This window comes from Trichechus manatus, unplaced genomic scaffold (genome assembly GCF_000243295.1).
Source record: "Trichechus manatus latirostris isolate Lorelei unplaced genomic scaffold, TriManLat1.0 scaffold00011, whole genome shotgun sequence".
In the NCBI taxonomy this organism is placed as follows: Eukaryota; Metazoa; Chordata; class Mammalia; order Sirenia; family Trichechidae; genus Trichechus; species Trichechus manatus.
The window spans coordinates 12,634,170-12,658,988 of NW_004443947.1; the positions used below are offsets into that span (position 1 = coordinate 12,634,170).

A 24,819-nucleotide genomic window follows, 5' to 3' on the forward strand; every position below is an offset into this window, starting at 1 on the left:
ACAGCACCTGGCGTAGTCTTTAACACCTAGTCCCTCATCAATACACATTTGTTGAATGAAAAAATGTACGAGAATACTAAACAGCTGCTGTTTGGGGTTTCTAACACTGTAGTCACTGTTTTGCATTTCCAATCTCTTGTATTGTCTTTTAAAATTTTTTCTTTTCATAAAAAAAATACATGCCCACAGTTTAAAGAATCAAGTAATTCTACAATGTTTGGTTCAAAAATAGCAATCCTCTTCCATCACCACCAATTTCTTCCTTCCTAGAGGCAACCACACTTACCTTTTTTTTTTTTTTAGCTGATTATTTTGATATTTATTTCCAGGTCTATAAATAACGTGCTCTGCTGCTATTTCGTGTATTTTCCATTTTAGGCATTATTTATTAACTTCTCACTATAGAAGAAGCATACTTAGTCTTTTTCCTCTACCTGTCCAGTCCACATATGTACCCTTTTTATCCTCCATCCTCCTGATTCAATATTTAGCTCACTATTTAATGTTTACATTATTATAAGCATATAAGTGCTATTCAGAGCTGTAGTAAATGATGATGATTATTTCATAAGCAAATCATTTTTTCTGGGGTTTACAGTTGTCTTTTTAAAGTTTACTTAAATTTCTATACTCTTATCACCCCAAGACTGACAGCTTTGGGTCATTTTCCTGTTGTGCTGCTTAATAACTGTGTATCCTTGGGCAAGTTACTTAACCTCTCTGCGCCACAGTTCTTTCATCTGTAAAACAGCAATAACGATAATACCAAATCACAGAATCGTGATGTCAATGCCCTGCAGCCACACACTCCCAGGAGCAAATTGTGGTCAAACAAAATTGGCTTTATTAACTTACTGCAACAAGGAAGAACACACACAGTAAGGAGATGTGGGGTGTTTCAGTTAAAGAGTGTTAGAAAGGGCCTGCTATAGGATTTGGGCTTGTGTTAGGTGATTTTAGGGAGGATGCCAGGAAACAAAGGTTCACTCAGTATTGGGTGTTGTGAGAAAATGGGGCTAATTCTGTAACTGGCTAGCTCAATAAATTTTATCTAATTCTATAATTGGATATCTTAATAAATTTTATATAAAGCAGAGTACCAAAAACTCATTGCCGTCAAGTCAATTCCAACTCATAGCTACCCTATAGGACAGAGCACCACTGCCCCGCAGGGTTTCCAAGGAGTGGCTGGTGGATTTGAACTGCTGACCTTTTGGTTAGCAGCCTGAGCTCTTAACGACTGCACTACCAGGATTCCAAGGCAGATTACAGTGAGGCTAACGTTATAATTGGTAAAGAAGCAGCAGTCATTCACTTCACCCTAGAGAGGAGAAAGTTTTGTGTTTTCATGGTTTGGACAGTAACTTTGTTTTTGTCTGTATTTAGGCAAGATTATAACGTGGTCTTGTTTTTGTTTTATCTCACTATATCAGGGTTACTGTGTGGACTTGTTGGATGTTGCTGTTCTGTAAGATTGCTTGTGTTCAACAGGAGAACACCATGACCTGCTGCGAATGCCCAAAACCAGTTGCCACCAAGGCGACACCAACTCACAGCGATCCATTGTGTATCAGAGAAGAACTGTGCTCCATAAGGTTTTCAGTGACTGATTTTCAAAGTAGATTGCTAGGCCTTTCTTCTGAGGTGTGTCTGGGTGGGCTTGAACTGCAAACTTTGGGTAAGCAGCTGAGGGCATTAACCATTTACACCACCAGGGACTCAGCATCTAGGCTTAGATGTTAGTGTCAGGGCAGTTCCCAGTGTCAAGGGCTACTTTTCTTTTTCTTTTTTAATAGTGAGGATTAAACGAGTTACCATTTGCAAAAACATTAGAACAAAAGAGTTTGTTAAATTGATACATAATTTCAAACCCAATCTCTGCTCCAATTGTCAAAATCTCCTTTTAAGATATTCAGATGCATCACAATGTCATTTAAACCTCTTAACAACCTCAGGAATTGTTGACTTTTATTACTATTTTACAGATTAAACAAAAAACAAACAAACTGAGGCACAGATTAAATAAATTGTTAACGATGATGAAATTGGAAAGTGGCTAAGCTACAACTCAAATCTAAGAATCTTTGACTTCAGGGTCCACACTCTGAAGAATACAGTTGTTCTTAATTATTATTTTTGAGAGGAATCTAAGAAATTTACCAGAAGCTGAGGCTATAACTTTTGTGGAAACTTTTACCGTTGGAAAAATAAATATATCCTTCTCACTGAATTGTACATGTAGAAATTGTTGAATTGGTGTATGTTCTGCTGTGTATATTCTCAACGGCAAAAACAAAAATAAAATAAATTATATGTATATAAAAAGAAATACATCTTTTGGTTCAACAGAGAAATGAGACATCTCTCACAAGGGACTGGGACCACTTTTTAAAATGGCTATTCGATTTTATATAGGAAGCTAGATAGAATTAAATGTAACCTCTAAGGGAATTCAGGAGATGCTGAATTTCTGGGTAAAAATCGACAGGGCAAGAAAGTGTTAAGATATTGTCTATCACTCTCAGTCTCTGGGCTTGTGTAGGACATCTTTCGTATGTACCAGGAAGCCAGGGGCCAAGATGGAGAGGCAGAATGTACACAATGCCTAAGGATCCTGGGATCTTTGTCAATATCAAGAGTGCTTGCTGAGGAGGAGCAGTTAGTTCTGTGCGTGTGTCACTTCCACACTGCATGTCTCCACAGGAATTGCCTGTCCATCTTAACTGTGTGCTCATTTGCACCATGGTACAGAGAGTGGTCCCGCTCCTAGCTGGGCTGGAAATTGCTGGTTCTACAAACTATACATGCACGTTTATGTGTGTGTGTTCTGTAAGCAGGCACAAAGAAGAAAAGGTTCAATCTCTGTCTGCAACACTGCTAGGCAGGTTAGCAATGTACAGAGTCCTAAGGACCATCAATTCCAAATTTTCAGCGTGGCAGACCTTGCTTAGGAGGCCTGGATGAGACTCTCTGAGATTTCCGGGTCAATGTTTGAAGAGCTACGCTTTCCCCTTTGCGGGTATTGCCACATTTTCAGCCAAGGGCCATAGATCCTGAAACCAGGCTTCTCAGCTTCTGCAGATATGCTGCAAGAATCTTTTCTTCTGCATGGCTCTGTAGGCTTCAGCTGTGACAATGGCTCAGCTACTGGGGTAAAGCCTACACTACCCATGGAAGAGGAGTTGGGGGGCTCTGAACACAAAAGCTGCCTGTCCAGCCAGATTCAAGAAACTCACAGACACAAAATTTTAGAGCAAGTAGGGGAACTGAGGCCAAGGAAGACTGAATGACTTATCAAAGATCCTGTGGTGAATCAAGGTCAGAGTACAGAAAACCCCAGTTCTTCAGCACCTACTTCAGAACTTTCCCATTACATTCATGCGTCCCAAACTAGTGAGGCCATAACAATCATCTGGAGAAAGTACTGGCAACACAGTTCCTTGACCTCACCTGAGCCTAGTGACTCAGACTATCCAGGGGAGGGGCCTGGGGATGTGTGTGCTTCCCAAGCAGTGGAAGTGAACCATATTTTGTGATGCCATATTTAGTTGGTTTCTTTTCCCCCAGCCCTTTAAAAATTAAAACCCATCTCTCTCAATACAATGATTTCATTGTCTTCTGTATATCTCAATAAGCCACACAACTATTTTAGAGGTTAACATTTAACAGAAACGTGAAGAGAAAAATCTTAGGCAGATTGGGTTTGAAACCCAAGTCCTTCACCTCTCAGCTTTGTAACATTGGACAAGTTACTTTACCCCTTTGTGCCACAGTTTTGTCATCTATAAAATGGGGATAATGGTCATTCTTGCTGCATTGGGATGTGGTGAGGATTAAATAAAAGTAAATGATGTAAGGGATATAAAGAGCTTTGTGTAATCAGTAAAAAAGTGCACGTGTAAGCATCCAGCAAGTGCTGGCAATTGATAGTTTTTTTCGAAAACAGGTGTCACCGGTCCCCTCAGGAGGGCAAGCAGCCAACAACTCCTTCCAGGGATCTACCCACCTCAGAGCCTACTATCCAGGCTGCTCAGAAATGTGCCATGTATGACACTCTATGATGCCATCCACCTGGCCCCACTGAGGGAGGAAAAGGGCTTTGGGCTGAGAGCCAAGCCCCATGTTGCTCTGCGTTTGGGGTATTTGTGTCCTATCTTCAGGAGCCTTCTCACAGCTTAGAGATGACATTCTTAGATTCTGCCCCAGACTGCCAGGTGGGATGGAAAGCTCTCAGAGAAGAGGCATTGGGGCCAAACCACTGCCTGGGCACCAGGAAGGGGTTATAGGTAGTTTCAAACATCTGCGCCCACACACCCAAGTGACCTGGGGAAGAACTAGGAGTCACGTAGTTCATACACAAAGCAAATCTGACTTGGGAGAGCGTCTGTGTAGGATTGATCTCTGAGTTTGATTTCCTGACCCCCACACCAAGAATGAAAACTGGGCTCTCTCTCAGACAGGCCCAGCCTCAACAGCCTGGGGCTCCCCCTGGGGGCTCCCACCCATGGTCTCTGCACTGGCTCTGCCCATCCTTTGTCATCGTGTGTATAGTAAGTGTAACACAATCTTATCATTGAAAGACAAACTACCAAGTATCTAAGAGCAGACAAAACAGAATAAACACTAAGTGCCTTAAATACAATTTAGAAAACAAATACATCTGTCCTCCTTCCCCATAATTATCCACTTTTTCCATCCATACATGATGAGAACCAGCAAATTAATAAAATGAAGGAGGTTACTAAAGACATTAATTTATTCATTTATTCAATAAATATTGAGTGCCTACTATGAATCTGGTACCAAGCTTGGATCTCTGCATAATGGGATGAAGCTGAGAGGAGAGAGAAAAATCTATAAAGAATCAAATAAGAAGTTGTAATGCAGAGCATTAGGAGAAGTGGGATAAACAACCTCATAATATACAATGATTCTGAGAAAAAAAAAAGATTGTATTTTCAGCACAGTACAATCATCAATGTGCATAATAATTGCTATGAGCTGTTCAGGAAATCCTAAATTAAATTAAATTACAATGGGTATAATCTGCTTAAGAAGACAAGAAAATTTATAACATAGTTGAAGAAAAATTCTTCCCCAAAAGTAAGATATATAAAGGGAAGTAATTTCATTAACTTAAAAAAAATCTGCTTCCTCCTACAACACAACAAAAAGACAAACAACCCAATTAAAAAATGGGCAAAGGACTTGAACAGACATTTCTGCAATGAAGATATACAAATGGCCGATCAGCACATGAAAAGATGCTTAACATCATTAATCGTTAAGAAAATGCAAACCAAAACCACAATAAGATACCACTTCACACCCACTAGGATGATTATTATCAGAAAATAATAAGTGTTGGTGAGTATGTGGAATTATTGGAACCCTCATGCATGTGCATTGCTGGTATGAATGCACAATGGTGGGAAATGGTAGTTCCTGAAAAAGTTAATCATAGAATTACCACACGACTCAGCAATTCCACTAATAGGTATATACCCAAGAGACGTAAACTCAGGGACTCAAACAGATCTGTGTACACCAACGTTCACTGCAACATTATTCACAATAGGCAAAAGGAGGAAACAACCCAAGTGTACATCAACAAATGAATGGATAAACAAAATGCGGTATATCCGCACAATGGAATATAATTCTCCCATAAAGAGAAATGAAGTTCTGATACATGCTATGGCATGGATGAACCCTGGAAATATTACGCTGAGTGAAATAAGTCAAACCCAAAAGGACAAAGATTGCATGATCCCGCTTACATGAAGTATCTAGAATAGGCAAATGCATACAGACCAAAGTTTATTAGTGGTTAGCAGGGACTGGGGGAGAGAGAAATGGGAAGTTATTGCTTAAGGAGTACTGAGTTTCTGTTGAGGGTAATGGAGAACTTTTGGTAATTGATAGTGGTAATGGCAGTACAACACGGTGAACGTAATTAATGTTACTGAATTACACACTTAAAATGGTTAAAATGGCAAAGTTTTGTTATATATATTTTACTACTGTCAGGTTTTTTTTTTTTTTTAAATCTGTTTCTGTCGGACCCTCTTCTTCCTTGTCCCCAGTCGCAACCCCTGCACGGTGTGAAGGGCCAGATAAGCAAGGCTGCCCTGGAGAGATGCTTTAGTTTTTATTAGAGAATGTCAATTCCAGCCTCTATATGGCTGTCAGGACAAATTTGTAACATAGAACATCTGCTTTTCAGGTTCTGGATGGTGACTAAAAGCTCAAATTCTGCTAATTCCCATAAAAATTTCAGTTATGAGAAAAGACATTTAAGGTCTATTGCCTATGGGACTTGCTGTTCACATGGTTCTTAATAGAACTGAAGTTTATCTATGGATCAAGTCAAGGTTTGTCCTTGGGCTGTGCAATTCTTGAACACTTGTAGACTTTCTTTTAACTGAAAGGACTTACTTTGGCTTATTTTGAGGAGGTTACAAAATATTTCAACAGGAAGTTCATTAGTATACGTATTATAGGAGTTTCCTCAAAATTCGGTGATCTGGAATGCACATATTATCTCCTTTATGAGAAATTTCTTTCTGTCTCACTATGAGCATTCACAGAATTTCCCTGGACCAATTGAGTTGCTTTTATCTTTTATCTCATGGATATTGTGTATCTTGTTCTTTCAATGTTTCCGTTTTTGCTTTGGTTTCCAGGAAGCTTATAATCAAGTTTTCTATCTCAAACAATGGAACAGGAATATATATGTGCGTGTGCGTGCGTGTGTGTGCGTGCGTGTGTGTGTGTGTATGTATGTATATACACATGGGACCCCTAGTGGCGCAGTGGTTAAAGTGCTTAGCTACTAACCAAAAGGTTGGTGGTTCGAACCCCCAGCTGCTCAGAGAGAGATTTCTGGCAGTCTGCTTCGGTAAAGATTTAGAGCCTTGGAAATCCTATGGGGCAGTTCTGCTCTGTCCTATAGGGTCACGATGGGTTGTAATCGACAGCAGTGGGTTTGGTTTGGGTTTTATATATACTTTCCCCCTAGATTTTTCTTTTATCCTGATTATAACACCTATTTATAGTTTTCCAGTTATTTATCTTTATTTCTATAAGATGTCACAAATTATGGGGCAGGGGCAAGAAAGAGCATGAGTGAATAAATGAATGAATAAACAAAACTCTTGCTTTATGATGCTAGGTAATAAGTTAATCATTAAATTAGCCAGGTAATTGAATTCTTGGACCACTCCAGGCTATCAGAAACTTGGTGACTTTGATGTACTATTTTCTTTTCATTTAGGAATTGCTTTTGAAAAGGGCCAAGGCACTTTTAATGGCCTCAGTTACACTTGGAGGCTCTCAACTGGGACAGCTCCTTTTGCCATATAGGAGTAACCAAAAGGGTCCCAGCACAGACATCCTGGTTACATTTCTTCTGTATGGCTTGATGTTACTAATAAATGTTCCAAACCTCACTTATTGAGACTTTTGAGAAAACTAAAACTCAATCTGTTATGGGAGGGGAGGTAAACCAATGCTTTTGGATTATAATGTGGCTGCTCCTATATTTTCTGCCTCATATGCTGATAGCACACTGCAAGCTCTATTCCGATTTGGAAGGTTGTCTCATTCTTCCATCTGCGGGAGCCTCCATTATGCTGCCTCTGGGAACCAGACTTTTCTTCCAGATGAGTTACTTCATGGGATTTGAAATTATGCTGCTGTATACAACATCTCTGAAGCTAACCTGCCTTGGCAGAAGGTCAGAACACAGGATAAGCCACTCGCTAGAGCCTGGCTATCTGGAAGAAAAGGCTTGAGGGGAAGGGAAACACTGCTCTTTTAAATGCCTCACTGGCTGTACCTGGGTACCTGCTGGATTGCTGTAGATTGAGGGTTAGAGCAATTTGGCTCCAGAGGTGCTGAGGTTTTAGTACCATCCACTAAAGAATGCACCATGGTCATAGAAAATAACGGCAGTCGAACCATAAAGGTGAAGTTTTGTTGTTGCTCTGAGGAGGTTTTCATGTTGGGCAAAAACATTCCTATAGTTTATGTCCAGTTTGTATCTTTAGAACAGGGCTCCTTGGGCAGGAAATATGTGCAGTCACTCCCCAGTGCTGAGCTTCGCCACTGTCAAGTATTAACAGAAACGAAAAGAGGAGAGCAGGATGTCATTTTTGACTGTCATGTATGGGTTGATGTGTTGGAAGGTGTTTTATTTCACCCCAAAATGAGACAAAGACCAAACTGGTACCACTTCCTCAGAACACAAGGTCAATGCCAAGAGAAGAACTTACAAAAAAAAAAAAAAAATCTGTGCAATTAACCAGCTAAACACTACATAACCAATCATGGGAGCTCTTTGTTTGTGCCATGGCACCTCCTGAAAAATCCAGCCCCTTTCATCAAACTCAATTCAGAACACTCAGGCACAGCTCTGCACTTTGCATCTTCTCTGTCAAACTCTATTTTCAATCCTTTATGTCAAATTTAAATTCATGGCAACTGCATTCAGATCTTGATAGAATCCCCAATTTGCCCTGGACCCCAAATTCATTCCACAAGAAACACATACACACACACACACACACACAGAGAGAGATGTGAGCGTGCACACACACACGGACTTGATTTGCTCTCACTTTCGCTAAGCCAGAGTTAAGAATTTGGAATGACTGCCTGTTGGCCAGGGCTTTAACACGTTCTCAGATAAGTACCTGCTGAAAACACTGGTATTGTACAATTGGGTCTTCACCTCTAAGGTGAAGAAATCATATCAGCACAGCTCTTGTTTGGGATGAAAATGGACCTTCGAATTTTCTGTGGTATTTTTCCCTGTTACTGAAGCTTAAATCGCTATCAATCTTAAGTGAGCTGAACAAATTGGTGTGAGTGATGAAAAATGGGTAAGTTTGACTCTGAACACACAGATCCGTTGAGTCCACCAAAATGAGGTCTTGATTAGGCATGAAGCCAACAAAAATACCCTATCAACAACTTACAATCTGATCCACTGTCCAAAAGAAAAGAAATTGCTCACTGTGTTACCGCTAAGAAAACATTCTAAACGTCCCTGAGATATGAAATGACCTCTCGTGGAAATCATCTTTACTTGGGTATCCATATATGCATAAAAGGATATAGCTTTTTAAAAGCTCATTTTCTCCCTAATAATTGTCTGTTTTTAAAAAGCTATCAGCAGGTGCACCTCATTTCAAAAGCCTCTTGTCCTTCATAATACAATATTCATCACGATTACATAGTATGAAATAAAAAGCAGCAAACATAAGTGGGGGTAGTTCAATTAAATGCAACATAATCTCCGCAGCAAAAAAAAAAAAAAAAGGTTCTGTAGCTAAAATCAGGTTCTGATGAAAGAAAAAAGGGAATATATTTCCACATATTTTTAATTATATAGAATTTCCTCAAACATGATTTTTCATAATATATTCCATTAAGTTAACATCATATTTGAGGAAAGAGCATTTTCCGATTTCATTTTAAGCCTGATTTTGAGCAATTACAGTGTCATTGTTCTGTGGTAGAAAGGTTGAATTCATTTACTGTGTGGTTATGCTAGTTATGATTGATGTCTCTTCTCCAAATGATAAACCAATCACCCCTATGATGTAATGTCATTTTAAGAGTGCCATAATCACATTTCTCTCAAACTAGAAGCTCTGATGAGTTCTAATAAAGATTTATGGTAGATTAAAGGCCTTCATAATATCAACAATGGATTGCTCATTTGATGAGAGATTTGATTAGGTAATTTTTTTTAAAAAGAATATGAGTTTACTAAATATATCAGGGCCTGGCTTTGAAGAAGGGCATGGACCATCGTAAGCAGCAGTCCATCATTCTATGCTTGGAATGAATCATCTTCAATTTATTTAGGCGGCCCTCTCTAATTGCAGAGGTTGAGGCCAGTGGTGGCATACACTCATGGATGGAGCCAAAACACGATCTCATCAAGGAAGACTCAAGGCATGTAAAGCTTTGTATTGCTTTTGAAGGGATACATTAATGGATATCATGAGTGGTCAATTCAGAAGGTAACTCCAAAGCCTTTGGGGTCAGGAGCAATTAATTTCTGCAAATGTCTCTCTTTGGGTACTTAAACCCTAGGCATTGCCCACTCCTACTTTCAAAGGCACCAATAGGAGAAATCAAAATAAGGCATGATTTCTGATGGGCCCAGCAATTCCACCTAAGCTTTCAGAGATACAGAGCTGAGGCAGTAGCCACAAAATTCTCAAAAATGCAACAGAGCCTTGTGGCCAGTTCCTCTGTCTGTGAACATGAAAACCAAAATGACAGCTATGGATTTAGAGGCAATATTTACCATAGTACCACATGATTGGCTTGTTAAATTCAAGTGAAGTGGCACAAGCGCAGGACGATGGGAGAGGTCACCCCCACCCCCCCAAACACTTCAGACTTGGCAAGACATTCAGTATTCATGTCAAGGGATCACATTTTAATCACAAAATCATCTAAACAAGCAAAGACGAAAAAGTCAGAAGGCAACTATCAAAAAACAAGGGATCTGAGAGGCACACAAATTGGGTGTGTGAGGGCATCCAGGGTCACTCGGCTACGACCAGAATAGTAATAATACAAAATTTAATATTCCAGTGTCTCTCTGCACTTCACCTCTGAGATGGGCATTCTCTCACGTGCAGCATTGGGTAAATTCCTTCCACTGAAGGTGCCCCAAATCCTCTTAAGATAAGCAAAGCCACAAATGCCACAAAACAAATATATTTCACCTTGACGCTCCCCACATCACCTTCCTCCCCACCTTTGTTTCAGAGTTGTCTTTTCACTGGAGAATTAAGAATGTCACACACAAAACACCACACAGACACGACAGAGTTTCCTTACCACTGCTGGAAGCTTGCTGGGGCCCTGAGCATGCCCTGAGCAGGTATGAATTGGGGGAGAATTCCTCATCAGGGTTGGTGTCCATGATTTGATGGGAGGTGTTGCTGTCTAGCAATGGCATCTGGCAGCTAACTGGTGGAGGATTATGGGAGCTAGGCAGCTGAGCAGATGGGAGGAGGCTAGACGAGGATGTAGGTGGAATGGGACGACCTGGGAGAGAGGACAGAGGGGTCAAAGGTCAGTAATGAGTGTCATGAGAGCATCTCAAGAAAGTTACATTGAAACCAGCTCACAATACAAATATCAAAAAAAAAAAAAAAAAAAAGTTAAATGCTCCAGATGTGTCTTTTAGACTGGTTCGATGTATCTGCAAATTTCAAATCCATACTACAGGTAGTTGTATATTTCAGAAAACGGCATGAGCAGAAATAACCACCTGTCTATCAGAAATGGAATCAGTCTGGACATCATCCACTTCTTCCTATATTGCTTGCTACTTTCCTAATCTAAGCCCCATCACCTCTCACTGAACTATCTCCTTACTGATCTCTCTGCCTCCACTCTTGCCGTATACCCATTTGTTCTCCATCACCCCCATTCCTTCCCCACGGCAACCTGATATTTTAAAGACAAATCTCAGGTAGCGTCACTTGGCTGCTTATCGCCCTCCAATGGCTTCCATTGCATGTGGAATGAAATCCAAACTCCTTATGATGACCTATATGTCTTGCCTACTCTGGCCCATAGCTGCCTCTCCTACCTCACCTCCAGTAGTAGCCCTTGCTATTCTCCTGTTGGCCCATTATTCTCCAGTTAACACTCTCATCTTTATTTCTGTTGCTTAAACGTGTAAATCCGTTCCATCTTCAGAGTCTTTATACTTCTGATCTCTCCTTGGCAATAGTCATAAGCCTGCTTCTTCTCTTCATTCAAGCCTTCCCTCTTTGCCTTTTTGAAAGTTGCCCTCCTGTCTTTTCTATCCCCTTAGCCCATGTAAATTTATCCATAGCCTTTATCACTATTTGAAGGTGGACACCTTATCTATTTTATTCACCCCTGCATCCTCAATGTTTCCCTAAGGAATAGCACCAGCTGAGTGAATGAACAAATAAATAAGGTCAGCTAAAATCAAATTAATCATTTTTGGAGAGAAGTGGAGGAAAGATGGCAAGGGCAGGACGTTTGCATCCCTGAGAGCTGGCCAATGCCCCCAACTCTCTGCACCACGCAGTTACTGTTGGACACCATGGAGGAACTCCTACAAAGACAAGCGCAACCACTGCAGGCCATGAGGAGGGGCGGGCAGCCAGCCAGGCAGGAATTGGGCAGTGACTTGGAGCTGCCCTCGGGTCAAGAAGTTCTCCTCCCACATGAAGGGCTGCTGCAACCTCTCTTTTCACACGGCAGGGAGCACCTGCAGCCAAATTGCTGAGTGAGGATAATCACCATGTGGACTTTCACCTGCTTCACCCTTACGTCTCTGCGTCCTTGCACTTGCTTGCCTGCTGGTTTGTTCGTGTGGGAAGCTCGGGAAAACGAGCCAAGAGAAGCCCGTGGGATATGCCCTAGAGCTAGGGGTGTGGAGAGAAGGGTGAGGTGTTGGAAAAGGAGACTTGAGAATCAGGTTAGAGTTTTGACTCAGGCAAGAAGTGCCTGAGCCAGAAGAAACATGTTTTCCTGCTTTTAGATGTACTGCATGAGTTGAGACATTTTCAAACACATCGCCTGCATGCTGATTTTTGTGGTTGCTTTTCTAATTGTGTTTACTGATCTGTTCCTCAATGCATTTAAATATTATTTATAGATTAGTTTGGATCTATAAAATATATTAAGTCCCTCTATAGGACACTGTGTTAGAGACTGACCACACAAAAATAAACAACTCCTGCCCTCAGAGAGCTCACAGTCTAGTGAGCGACACAGACGGGTAAATACGTCATTTCAGTACTACATGGTAAAGAGGCAGATGGTGGCATGTAGGTACCTGGTGCCATAGGAGCAGAGAAAAGGGATGCCTGGTGGTGCAGTGGTTAAACACTCAGCTGCTAACCGAAGGTCAGTGGTTCAAACCTACCAGCCACTCCGTGGGAGAACGATGTGGCAGTTTCCTTCCATAAAAATTAAAGCCTTGGAAACCCTATGGGGCTGTTCTACTCTGTCATATAGGGTGGCTATGAGTCAGAATAACCTTGATGGCAGTGGATTTGGTCCAGCCTGCCAGGTAGGGGTGGGGTGGTGAGTGAAACAAGGATTCCTGGAAAAGATGATGCCTGAGAAATCTTTGAAAGATGAGGAAAGGGACTTCCAGTAAGAGGATCAGGATGAACAATAGCCCAGCGTCAGTTACCCTTGTGGAGGGTAAGAGCAGCAGAAAAGGATACGAGGTGAGATACTCTTAATGCTTTAAGGTCAGGGGCTCCTGCTCAGTAAAGCAATCAAAATGAAGTCAAATCATCCCTGAAATAGATCAGTTGATAAATGGAGCTTGATTTAAAAAATTCAATTCATTCATAACTGTTAGGGGCCTGATATTCCTGCCAGATGTTCTGGCAAAGGTAGATTGAACCCATCACCATTCCAACAGAATCAGTGCTAACATTTAATCAATACTTTTTTCCATAGGTCTCCCTCTACTATCGTAACCACCATCATTATTAGTATTCTAACTGCGAAAGTTTATTGGGCAATGACTAGCTGTTACTCATTATGCTAGTCACTTTATAAATATTAACTCATTTAATCCTCAAAAAACCCTTTCAAGTCAGAATTATTATAATCTCCATTTTATAGATGAGGAAACTGAGGCTCAGAGAGGTGATATGACATAGCCAGTAAGTGGAGGGGGCCAGGAGGAGTCAAATTCAGGTTTGTCGCATCCAAAATCCACGCCCTAACCACTCTGTCAGGTACTCGCCCAAACAGCATGGTGAGAAAAATGGAGGAAGGTGACCAAAACCAGAGGAAGATGAATTACAGGAAGTTATGTTTCCAGTTTCCCATCTCCTACTCCTAAGAACTCTCCAGAAATTTCAAGTAAGAAGCATTTCTTTGAATAACGATTTATAGCAGCTACCATCCCACAGGGTTCAAAGCTTTTCTTGCAATTCAGGTGTGAAGTTCAAAGTGGCTCCTTCATAGTAATGTTACCCTCTGCCTTCTCCAAGGCTCCTGAAGGCTGGGGCACCCTGACCAGGGTGCTGTGAAGTCAGTGTTGATGTTCACTTAGCACGGAGGATCTGGTAGGAGCAGATTTTAACTCACAATCAATAAGCTTTCACATTTGTATTATTGAGGCATATCTGGAACTGCATACTGAAGAACAAGGATGGCTGGAAGCCAATTTCTAAATTCCTTTGACTGACTGAGGTGGAACTGAAGTTCAAGTGCAATTTTCCAGGAGCCTGATATGATAGTTGCTGTGAAATCATTCCTTACAAGAACTTTTTGAAATTTTGTTCAGCATGAATTCACTTCATATGGTATAGACAGATCCGCTTTTTTTAATTTCTACAAATACAGACAATGGAAGAACAGTCATAACACAATGGGAGCACTGGGATTACTTTAATGTATTGAGAAGACACAGCACAGAGTTGTCTGATTCCTGTTATTTCCCTGCCCCCATTTCCATCCTGCCCCCTTTCCATCCCTGCTTTGGTCGCTCCTTCAACTCTGCTCCCTAGTACCTACTGTTAGTTAGGAAATTTCTCAGTCCCTAGATTTGCCCCAAACAAATGGTATGCTGTTCTCTCTTTGCTGTGTCATTTGCTAATTTTGTTCATTTATGCTATATTCCCCCCACCCCACCCCCCAACTATCCCAACTGACAGAGACCATCTGTACAGGCACAAACAGGTTCCAAAGTACAGCGGAGCAAGCTGGAACTTACACAGGCTCACTTTATAGACCATGCTTTCTTGCAGAATTGCTTAGTGTGGGAAGGGTATGAAACCAGGAGAGATACACTTACCTGGTTCCCTCTTTATGCACCACAGAGCACCCCCTTGCCCCCAAACTATTTTCGAAATTCCATTTTGAATGGCTATACTCCCTAGCAAATATACCCAAAAAAAAAAAAAAAAAAAAAAAAAAAAAACCAGTGTTCAACTGATTTGATAAAAAGCAAGGAAAACATGCAAAGGCAGCAATCTGTCATTCATTAAACTCATATGGTCACGTATATGTGTGGGTGTGTACGTATGTGTGTTTTCCAAGATCCCCATGTAAATCAAAGTCTCACTGATTATCTGTGTGATTGGATTCCCCATGACCTTAAAAATGAGGACTAATTCAAATTTTCTAATTTATCTGTTTCCAAATGAATAAGATTTTGTGATAGTTTTAACTCGTGAAATTTTTCAGATTAAAAGGTCTGTAGCCAGACAAAGCAGTTCCATGTTAATGTTGATGATAGATTTATGGTAGCTGACTAGAGTGCTATGTTAAGAAGGATTCTGAGGAAGCCATGGGTTCCCTAGGAAGCAGTGCCATCATCAATTAGAAAAATCATAGACATGGACGTGGGGACAGGTAGCAGGTGCATAGCGTTTATGTGCCACCCATGCTGCCGGCCCTTATTCATCATCTGCTTCAGCCATACCTGAAAACATTATCGCATCATATCTGTGGTTGAAGCCACGTTGCTCTAACTCCTATTGTCTCAATTACAACCCCACTTTGCTCCTTAAATTAATTTGGAACCAGACATACCAGTTCTCCCATCCAATGTCAAAGAGCTACAGTCTCTTCAAACCCCTAAAGTAGTAAATTTTATAGTAAAATTGCTGCTCTGCTTAACCCTTTTTAATATATTCACTAGTTTATTATAGAGGGCAAGTTGCAGATCAGTTCCCAAAATTCACTTAAAACAACTAGTTCCTTTTACATTGAAAAGATTAATGGTTGGGGACCATAGTCTGTCTGAGGGGACAGCTAGGTCAATTGGCATAATATAGTTCATAAAGAAAATGTTCTACATCCCACTTTGGTGAGTAGCGTCTGGGGTCTTAAAAGCTTTCAAGTGGCCATCTAAGATATACCTATTAGTCTCACCCCATCCAGAGCAAAGGAGAATGAAGAAAACCAAAGACATAAGGAAAGTATCAGTCCAAAGGACTAAAGAACCGCATGAACCAGAGACTCCATCAGCCTGAGACCAGAAGAACTAGATGGTGCCCGGCTACCACCAGTGACTGCTCTGACGGGGATCACGACAGAGAGTCTCGGGCAGAGAGGAAGAAAAATGTAGAACAGAATTCAAATTCATGAAAAAAGGCCAGACTTACTGGTCTGACATAGACTGAAGGAGCCCCTGAAACAATGGCGCCTGGACACTCTGCTAACCTAGAACTGAAACCATTCCCAAAGCCCACTTTTCAGACGAAGATTAGACAGACCTATAAAACAAAAAATAACACACATGAGGAACGTGTTTTTACTTCAGTCAAATATATGAGACCAAATGGACAACTCCTGTCCAAAAGCAGGACAAGAAGGCAGGAAGGGACAGGAACTGGACAAATGGACACAGGGAACCCGGGGTGGAAAGGGGGAGTGTGCTGTCATGTTGTGGGGATTGTAACCAATGTCACAAAACAATATGTGTATAAATATTTTAATGAGAAATTAACTTGAGCTATAAACTTTCACCTAAAGCACAATAAAAAAAAATCTTAAAAAAAAAAGACTAATGGCAAGTAGATACTGAAATATTCTGTGTAGGCAATTCATAATTGATCTATGTAGTGACAGGGTATAAGGATATTTGGTGGAGCAAAGAGACATTCCCAAAAGACAAGAGGAAAAACAGTACTAGAAATAAATGTATCCAAAATAATAAGTTTGATGACATCATTGCTAATTGTAATAATAATAAATATAATAACAGTTAACATTTAACATGTATATGATCTTGCTTTCTGCTGGGAACTAAAATAAATATTTTATACATATTTTTCTCTTTTATGTTTCACAAATTTTCTATGAACTAAGTGCTATTATCATTCCCATTACAGGTGAAGACACTGAGGTGTAGATGTACTAATTTTCCTAACATCACTCTGTTAGGAAAGGGCAGAAGTGAAATTTGAACCCAGGCACTCTGACTGGCACAATGGTTAAGCGCTCTGCTGCTAGCCGAAAGGTTGGTGTTTCAAACTCACCAGTGGCTCTGTGGGAGAAAAGACCTGGTGATCTGCTCCTAGAAACACTACAGCCTAGGAAACCCTATGGGGCAGTTCTACTCTGTCCTACAAGGTCGCTATGAGTCGGAATCAACTCGAAGTCACAGGACAACAACCCTGACTCCAAAGCGTAAGCCTGGAATGGTTCATTCTACTATTTCAAACATTATACAAGAGTAGGTGCTAAAAAATGAACCACAAGGTGAACCGGAGGTTCATCGGTTCTCTTCTGGAATGCACCATAAGGGTCATTCTAGAGAAATGAACTAACCATGAATAGAAACAAGGCTCTTCCTGGAAATAGCCACAGTGAGGTGTTCAATTAGAAGAAATTATCTCTTGTGATGAGAGAAAAAAAATTGAGTCAAAGACTAAAAATCCTCTGTGGGTCTGATAAATTCAAGGACTTAATAAAAATACATATGGCTTTTGTGTTAAAATTGACTGTTGAAAAGGGACTGCATTAACATCGACAAACCAGTTGGTTTAAATGATGTGAACAATTGTCTTAATGACATTTCCCAAGACCTGCTGTTTATTCAGATGTTTGACTAAAATTATCTACTTTTTTCCAAATGTTTGGGGGTTGTGAGGCCCCTAGTTTCTGAAGGAGTTAAAACGCAAGGTATACAAATATGTATGTAAAGAGAGATATTTTCAATACCTGAGGCAGTGTCCTCTTTTGCTTGCATTCAATGATTCTTTTAGAAATATGGCCTTACTTGCCCTTAAATTCCATGAGAAAATTTTTCAGGAAAGGGCATCGAATTTTTCAAGTTCTGTTCTGTTATGAGCTCTGAACTTGCAGAGGGGCGTGTGATAGGACATTCTTCAACAAGGTACGATGGGTTTCAACAGAGCACCAGAGAAACTATTTATGGGGGGAGGCATCTCATCTATACACAAGAATCTTGTGGGCCTCAAAGAGTAGGGCAGAGATAGAGGCAGATGGTCTACTTGTGTCCAGTAAGGCAAAGACTGAAGAAGCTTTCTGTCTTTGGCATTGGAGAGAAACTCAGATTGACTTCTAACTAGCATCAGGCCTTATATAAACCACACTGACCTTGGGGTAGGATGCAGGGGTGGGGGTGGGGGGATTAAATTTCTTGTCTATACATTAAAAAAAAAAAAAAACCCTAAAGAAATTAATTTCAATCACTCATGTAGAGTGCAAAGTATCTTAAAATATAAAAATATATATTACATATGTAGCAGGTTACTTCTATTTAGTCCTAAGGTTAGACTAGAGCAGTCATTCCCAAATGGGAGCAATTTTGCCCCCTAGGTGACACATGGCAATATGTGGAGATAGTTTTGGTTGTCACAACTGGGAGGGGGGTAGGGTGCTACTGGCATCTAGTAGACAGAGGCCAGGGATGCTGCTAAACATCCTGCAATGCACAGGACAGACCCTCACAACAAAGAATTATCTGGCCCAAAATGCCAAAAGTGCCATGGACAAGAAGCCCTGGGCTAGAAGCTGCAACTCTTGTTTCCAACTGATAAGAGTTGGGCAAGTATTTGAAGTGAAAAATTTGATTCAGTCAGCTCCCCTCCCCCTGCCCTCCTGCCCCCACCCATACCCAAGAAAACACCAAGCAAATAAGTTTAAATTGCCATTGGGGAACTGAAGTTAGAGGGAGGGAAAACTTCCTCAAAGTGAGCCTAATTAGTCACTGAGGGAAGTTATAGCACGGCTTTCTTCAGAGGTGGGAGAGAGCTATACGTCAATACAGAGTTTGATGGCCTTTTTAGAGGCAGGAGATACAGGATAGAATGTTCCAACTCCATTTTATGTTATTTAACTTTACCTGAGGAGTTTTCATTATGACCTCTTATGTCTTCTCAATGAGGCAATATCAGCCTAACCAGGTTTGCTCTACTCCACATCACCCCGTTTAAAGTTTTTATTTTTACAGCAGAAGACCTAATTGCCCTCTTCACTCACACTTCATTGAACTCACTAAAGCCCGGTAAAGCATTTTCTCGAAAACAAATCATTTTCAGATGGCCCTGGCAAACTATCCCGATTTCACACAAGCTATTACACATAACTTATTGGAAGGGTGGCTTGCTGTTGGACTTGCCCCAGTTAAAGGGCCTCTTTCAGGAGCTCAAGCATGAACTGTCTTCACAGTTTGGGGCTCTATGCATTTCGGTGTCGTTACTATATCATCGACAACTTGCATGTTTATATATCACATCTTCCTGGCAGCACTGCACTTTGGGAGGTGTCAAATATAGATCAGCTATAGATGGAGAGTAGAGTTTATTTTTGAAATAATGTGATTTCTATGATTTTCTAATGCCAGTCTTCTCATCCTCATGAGGTAAAATACAGTGAATCTGTGCTGTTTCCACTTGAGTACACAAATCCACCTCACTTGCCATGCTAAAACTGTCTACCAAAAGGCAATGGCTCCTCAAATACCTTCTCACCAGAAATGCCTAGTTGCTGGATAAGTGAACCTAATTACAACTTCCAGATCCTCTAAGATGAGATGGCATTATGATTTGGTCTAGGTTAGTGCTGTCTAGTAGAAATTTCTGTGGTAATGGACACGTTCTATGTCAACACCATGTACTGTTGTTGTTGTTGTCATTGTTAGCTGTGGTCAAGTCGGCCCCCGACCCATTCTGACCCAAGGCACAGTGGAACAAAACACTGCCAGATCCTCCACCATCCCCCTGACTGGTTGTGGATGGGGCTGTTGTGATCCATAGGGTTTTCATTGGCTGATGTTTGGAAGTAGATCACCAGGATTTTCTTGCTAGTCCATTTTAGTCTAGAAGTTTACTAAAGTCTGTTCAGCATCATAGTAACACGCAAGCCTCCATGACAGATGGGTGGTGGCTTGCAGATGAGGTGCATTTGCTGGAATTGAACCCAGGTCTCCCTCATAAAAGATAAGAATTCTACCACTGAACTACTACTGCCCCCACACTATTAAATGTGTCTACTGAGTACATGAAATGTGGCTAGTGCAACTGAGAAACTGAGTTGTTAATTGTAATTTAAGTAGCCACATGTGTCTAGTGGCTACCATATTGGACAACACCATCTAAATGATTGTTATAGTTTCCCAGTTACTGGTCTCCTTCACTTCTGTTTCTCCTTTCCGTACAAAAGCCAGCATATTTCTGAATGTACACATTTGCTCATGTCATGCTTCTTCTTTCAACTCTCCCAAGACTCCCCACTGCCTGCCTATATAATATGGTTCAAACTCTTGTGTGGCAATTATCTCTTGTCATACCTCCTCATTCTCTATGCTCTAAACACACCAAAACAACTGGACTACTGATATGCATCTTTTCTTTCTCTTATCCCTCCTTCTGAATGGAAGGTGTTCCCTTCTCATTTGTAGCCTCAATCTCCTCCTGAAAATCACCATAAATAGTCAGCTCAAGCATCACCTTCTCCAAAAGTCTTTCCTGATCACTCTACCCACTGGTACCCACAGGTACCCAGAGCATACTTCTATCATTGCACTGGGACATATTAGTATATTTACTTGTCTAAATGTCTGGATATTTTTGAAACTGTGAGTGAATGTGGGTAGAGACTGTGGATTATATATCTTTGTATTCAAGCTCTCATCCCAGAGCCTGTGCACAGCAAATAATGTAATTGGTTGATGACAATGATTCATTCCACCAATATTTATTGGACATATATTGAGTACATATGGTATTGACTTTGGCACATGGCATTACTGGGTGGCATGGCTGTTGGTCTCAAGTTTTAGGCACCTCTTAGTGTATAAGTATCTTGCTGAGCAGAGATGATTTTAAGTTTAAATGTCAGTATTTTTTTTAAATCAAGTGGCCTAGAATATTAAGTCACTACTTTATCTGATGCTCCAGTGAAGACATAGCGGTCTTTCACAACCTTGGAGGAAAATCTGTGTGTTATTGAGAGATGGTATATCAGTCTCCAAGATGGCACCTTCCTAAGAGATTTTCAAGGGTGGTGTTGTGGCCAAATTTTTTGGCTCATCTGCTAACTTTAGAACCTACTCCCTGAGTAAGACGCAATTCTACTCTAATTAAGAAGCTTCCTACCCTAGGGAACTCCTTGGGAGACGTGATCCAACACTATCCAACAGTGTAAGATTAAACTGTGTTGGCCATGTCATTGTTTACTGAGTTGTCTCATGTGCTGAGATCACACAGAATATACACTGGGCTGTTTCCTAACCCTCTTGGAATCTATATTACACTGTCAAAAGAGCTTAGTTCGAGGAAAAACTGAAAGAGAAAGATTTAAAGAAACTGTATGCCGATACTGAAACTTAATTTTCAAAGGGCTTCCTACCCTAGGAAACTCCTTGGGAGATGTGATCCAACACTATCCAACAGTGTAAGATTGAAATGCTATCACACGGCATTGGATCACATCTCCCTTGGAAAATATATGATCCTCCATGATGCAAGGGAATCTGCTTTACTCATTTTTCTATTCATCTCTCGTGCTTCTTGGTTTATGGAAACATCACCAATAGCTAAGATTTATTGAGCTATATGATAAACCAATATTATTTCTAAGCTCTTTACATATTATGATGTTTAACATTACAACAACTCTTTGGGGTAAGTAATATTACCTCCATTTCAAAGACGAGAAAACTGAGTACATAGGGGATGAGTGGAGGATGAGGAAGAACTTGAACCCAGGCATTCTGGCTCTAAGCTCATATCACACAGCACAGGCAGTGATGGCTGGATTTAATTAACCTTTGTAATAATAAAGTACCAGTCACTGATGGGGTAATATGGTTGGCATTGGAACCAGATGGACATTCAAATTTCGGCTGTGCCACCAATTTGCTGATTGACTTTGGGCAAGTCACTTAACTTCTCTGCACTCAATTGTTTGATAAGCAAAATGTATATAAACACACTTTGTGAGTTTTTTATAAATATTAAATGAGATACTTTATATAAAGTTTTGGAAGTAAACAGTCAGTATTATTATTATCTGTTAAAAGAGTATCATATAGGTGTCCCATTCCCCTTCCAGAACCTTTTGAGGATTAAATGAATAATATATATGCAAGTATGATGCAAATGGAAAAGTGCACTACAAATGATAATTAGTTTCATAATCATTATTGGAATATTAACTTTTCCAAGTCTTTGTCTGCAGACTGCAAACAGTTCTAAAAGGTAAATCTGTGTTTTGCTGTGTGCTTTAGGGACAAGAAAGATATACAAGTGCTCTATGCTGCAGATTCTTGGACTATTTCATTTCTCTGCCCCCACACTCACAGTACCTCACTCATTTCTCATTGAATGGCCCTTGATAAAACGCTAAAGATTAGCAATGTTGGGAGCGTAACCACTGAAAGCCAATCAAAAAGCTGAAATGCTCCCCTCAACGAGGTAGTAATATTTTGAAACTAAAATGGAAAGTGGAAGCTGGGATGGTACTAAAAAACAATCCCCAAATCAGTTGCTGTGTAGTCTATTCCAACACAAGGTGACCCTGCGTGTGTCAGGGCAGAGCTGTGCTCCATAGGGTTTTCAGTGGCTGTTTTTTTGGAAGTAGATCACCAGGTCTTTCTTTTGAGGGGCCTTTGGGTAGACTCGAACCTCCAACCTTTAGGCTAGTAGTTAAGTGCATTAACTGTTTGAGACATCCTGGGACTCCAAATCAGTTGCCATCAAGTCGACTCCGACTCATAACAATCCCATGTGTACTAGGTCTGGTTTATTAGGAGGACATGAAGGTTATATGCATCAGTTCATTCTGTTCCTAAACAATAGCTTGAAAGTCATTGCTTTGTTACTGAAAAATCCCCACTAGCAGTACAGTTAGAGTACTGGATCAGGAGTCAGAAGACCAGGGTTCTTTATTGTGGCTCAGCTGTTACCTAGTTGTGATTTACAGAAGTTTGACCTTGTTAGGCATCAGTTAACAGATGCAATTTTATTGTACTATCACATAGCAAGGAGCCCTGGTGGTGCAGTGATTAAGTGCTCAGCTGCTAACCGAAAGGTTAGCGGTTTGAACCCACCAACCACTCCATGGGAGAAAGATGTGGCAGTCTGCTTCTGTAAAGATTGCAGCCTTGGAAACCCTACGGGGCAGTTCTACTCTGTCCTACAGGGTTGCTATGAGTTGGAATCTACTCGACGCCAGTGGGTCTGGGTTTGGGTATCACATAGCAGCACCCAGTATTTTTAAGAAACGTGATGATACACTATGCATATCAAAGCTCATATTCCAGTGGAAGAGACTAACATTTGCTAACATTTCTTGAGCATTCATGAGACAGTATGTGTAGCACTTTCCATAAATTATAATTTATGTAATCCTTCCGGCAATACTATCTGGCGTGTCCTATGATTATCTGCATTTTATAGATGAGGACAATGAGGCTTATAGAGATTAAGGGACTTGACTAGGGTAACACAGCAAGTAATTGGCAGGGCCAAGATTCTAATTCTGATCTCTCTGACTAAGCGTTGTATGGCCACAGAGAGTCATTGCAATGTAAGAGATGCAAAGAGAGACGAGTGACTAATTCCAACTGGCATAAACCAGGAAAGCCGATGGGAAGGGGTAGCAGTGTAGGGGGTGACTAAGCAATCTGTATGAGCTCCCCTTCAGCTTTAAGATTCCACAAGTTCTGAATATTCTTCTGCCCACAAGGCAAGTATGGAAAAAAAATAAATAATTGGGCCAAGAGCACATGGTGAGGTTGTGTCTTTGCAGAAATTCACAGCCTTCCCCTTGGACCTTCCCCACCTTCTCCATGCCTGGCTTACTTTCTTCATGAAGGTCACAGGGAACCTTCACATTTCTCTCTTCAGGCCCCCAGAGGCAGGTGCTTGCGGGGTAGTGTTCTCTGAAGGCCCACTTAGAACAGCCTCCTGGGAAAACCATCAATACAGACAGCTGGAGGAAAAAAATAGTCAGCCTTCTGGGGGCAAAAGGAAGCATTAAGGGAGAAAAGTGGAGGGGTGAGAATTAACTCCACAACTAGAAGCATGACCACAATGCTGGCCAGATACATCCGCCTTGAGGTTATTCAGCACTGGGTGCAAAGTGACCGATCTGCATCTGAAACAGCACAGTGCTTTGCTGTGGCTGAGAAGATGTGGCAGGAGAGACGTTGTGGAAATCTTCCAGGATAGCCATGCAGCCAAGTGGCCTGCTGGAGAACTAAGGTGTCCTAGTTCAGCTCATGAGAAGTTGGTGTGTGTGTGTGTTTGCACACGCAAGCACACATGCCCACTCTTAAACTGACTAGAGTCAGCAAAATTAGTACACATCGACAGGGCACTGTTGGCCAAGTCTCTATTTTCATAAATAATGCCTTTCTTGCCTTTTACAAGCCCATTTGAAGACCTGCAGTGCATCCTGGCCACAACTCAAAGCCCATCTAATGAAAGCACCTCCACCGTCAGCAATGTTAATGCCACTTTAAAGAGTGTGAAATGTTGCTAAATGTGTCAGGAAACAATTAGATAACATAAGAGGCATGTTTTCTCAGTGCACAGAGAAATATATTATGCAGGCGGGAGATAAACGCAAAGTTTTCTGAGCTCCAGCATATTCAGCACTCTCCCTCTCTCTCTTTTTTTAATCCAACGGAGAAATTGTTTGGCAAGAGTAAGCCCTGTTTCAAATACTTGGAAGAGGGAGAAAGGCCTGCTTTGCCTCTGACTGCTGTTGCCTGAGCCCTGTGCTATCAGGCTCAGCAAGATACAAACAGCCTTCCACTCAGATTAAATGTGTGTCCCCCTAATTAGCATTATAACT

General features: G+C 41.0%; 1 protein-coding gene across 5 annotated transcripts in view; it reads right to left on the minus strand.

The window, feature by feature from the left end:
• Positions 1–24,819, minus strand: part of TENM2 (teneurin transmembrane protein 2) — a 1,072,759-nt gene that overhangs the window by 408,913 nt on the left and 639,027 nt on the right. For 4 of the 5 annotated variants that reach the window (XM_012560118.1, XM_004371224.1, XM_012560117.1 and 1 more), the window contains one exon: positions 10,867–11,076. The exons of the other annotated variant lie outside the window; for it this stretch is intronic. In XM_012560118.1, the coding sequence (XP_012415572.1) occupies positions 10,867–11,076 (210 nt within the window). The remainder of the gene's footprint in view (positions 1–10,866; positions 11,077–24,819) is intronic. 5 annotated transcript variants of the gene reach the window in all.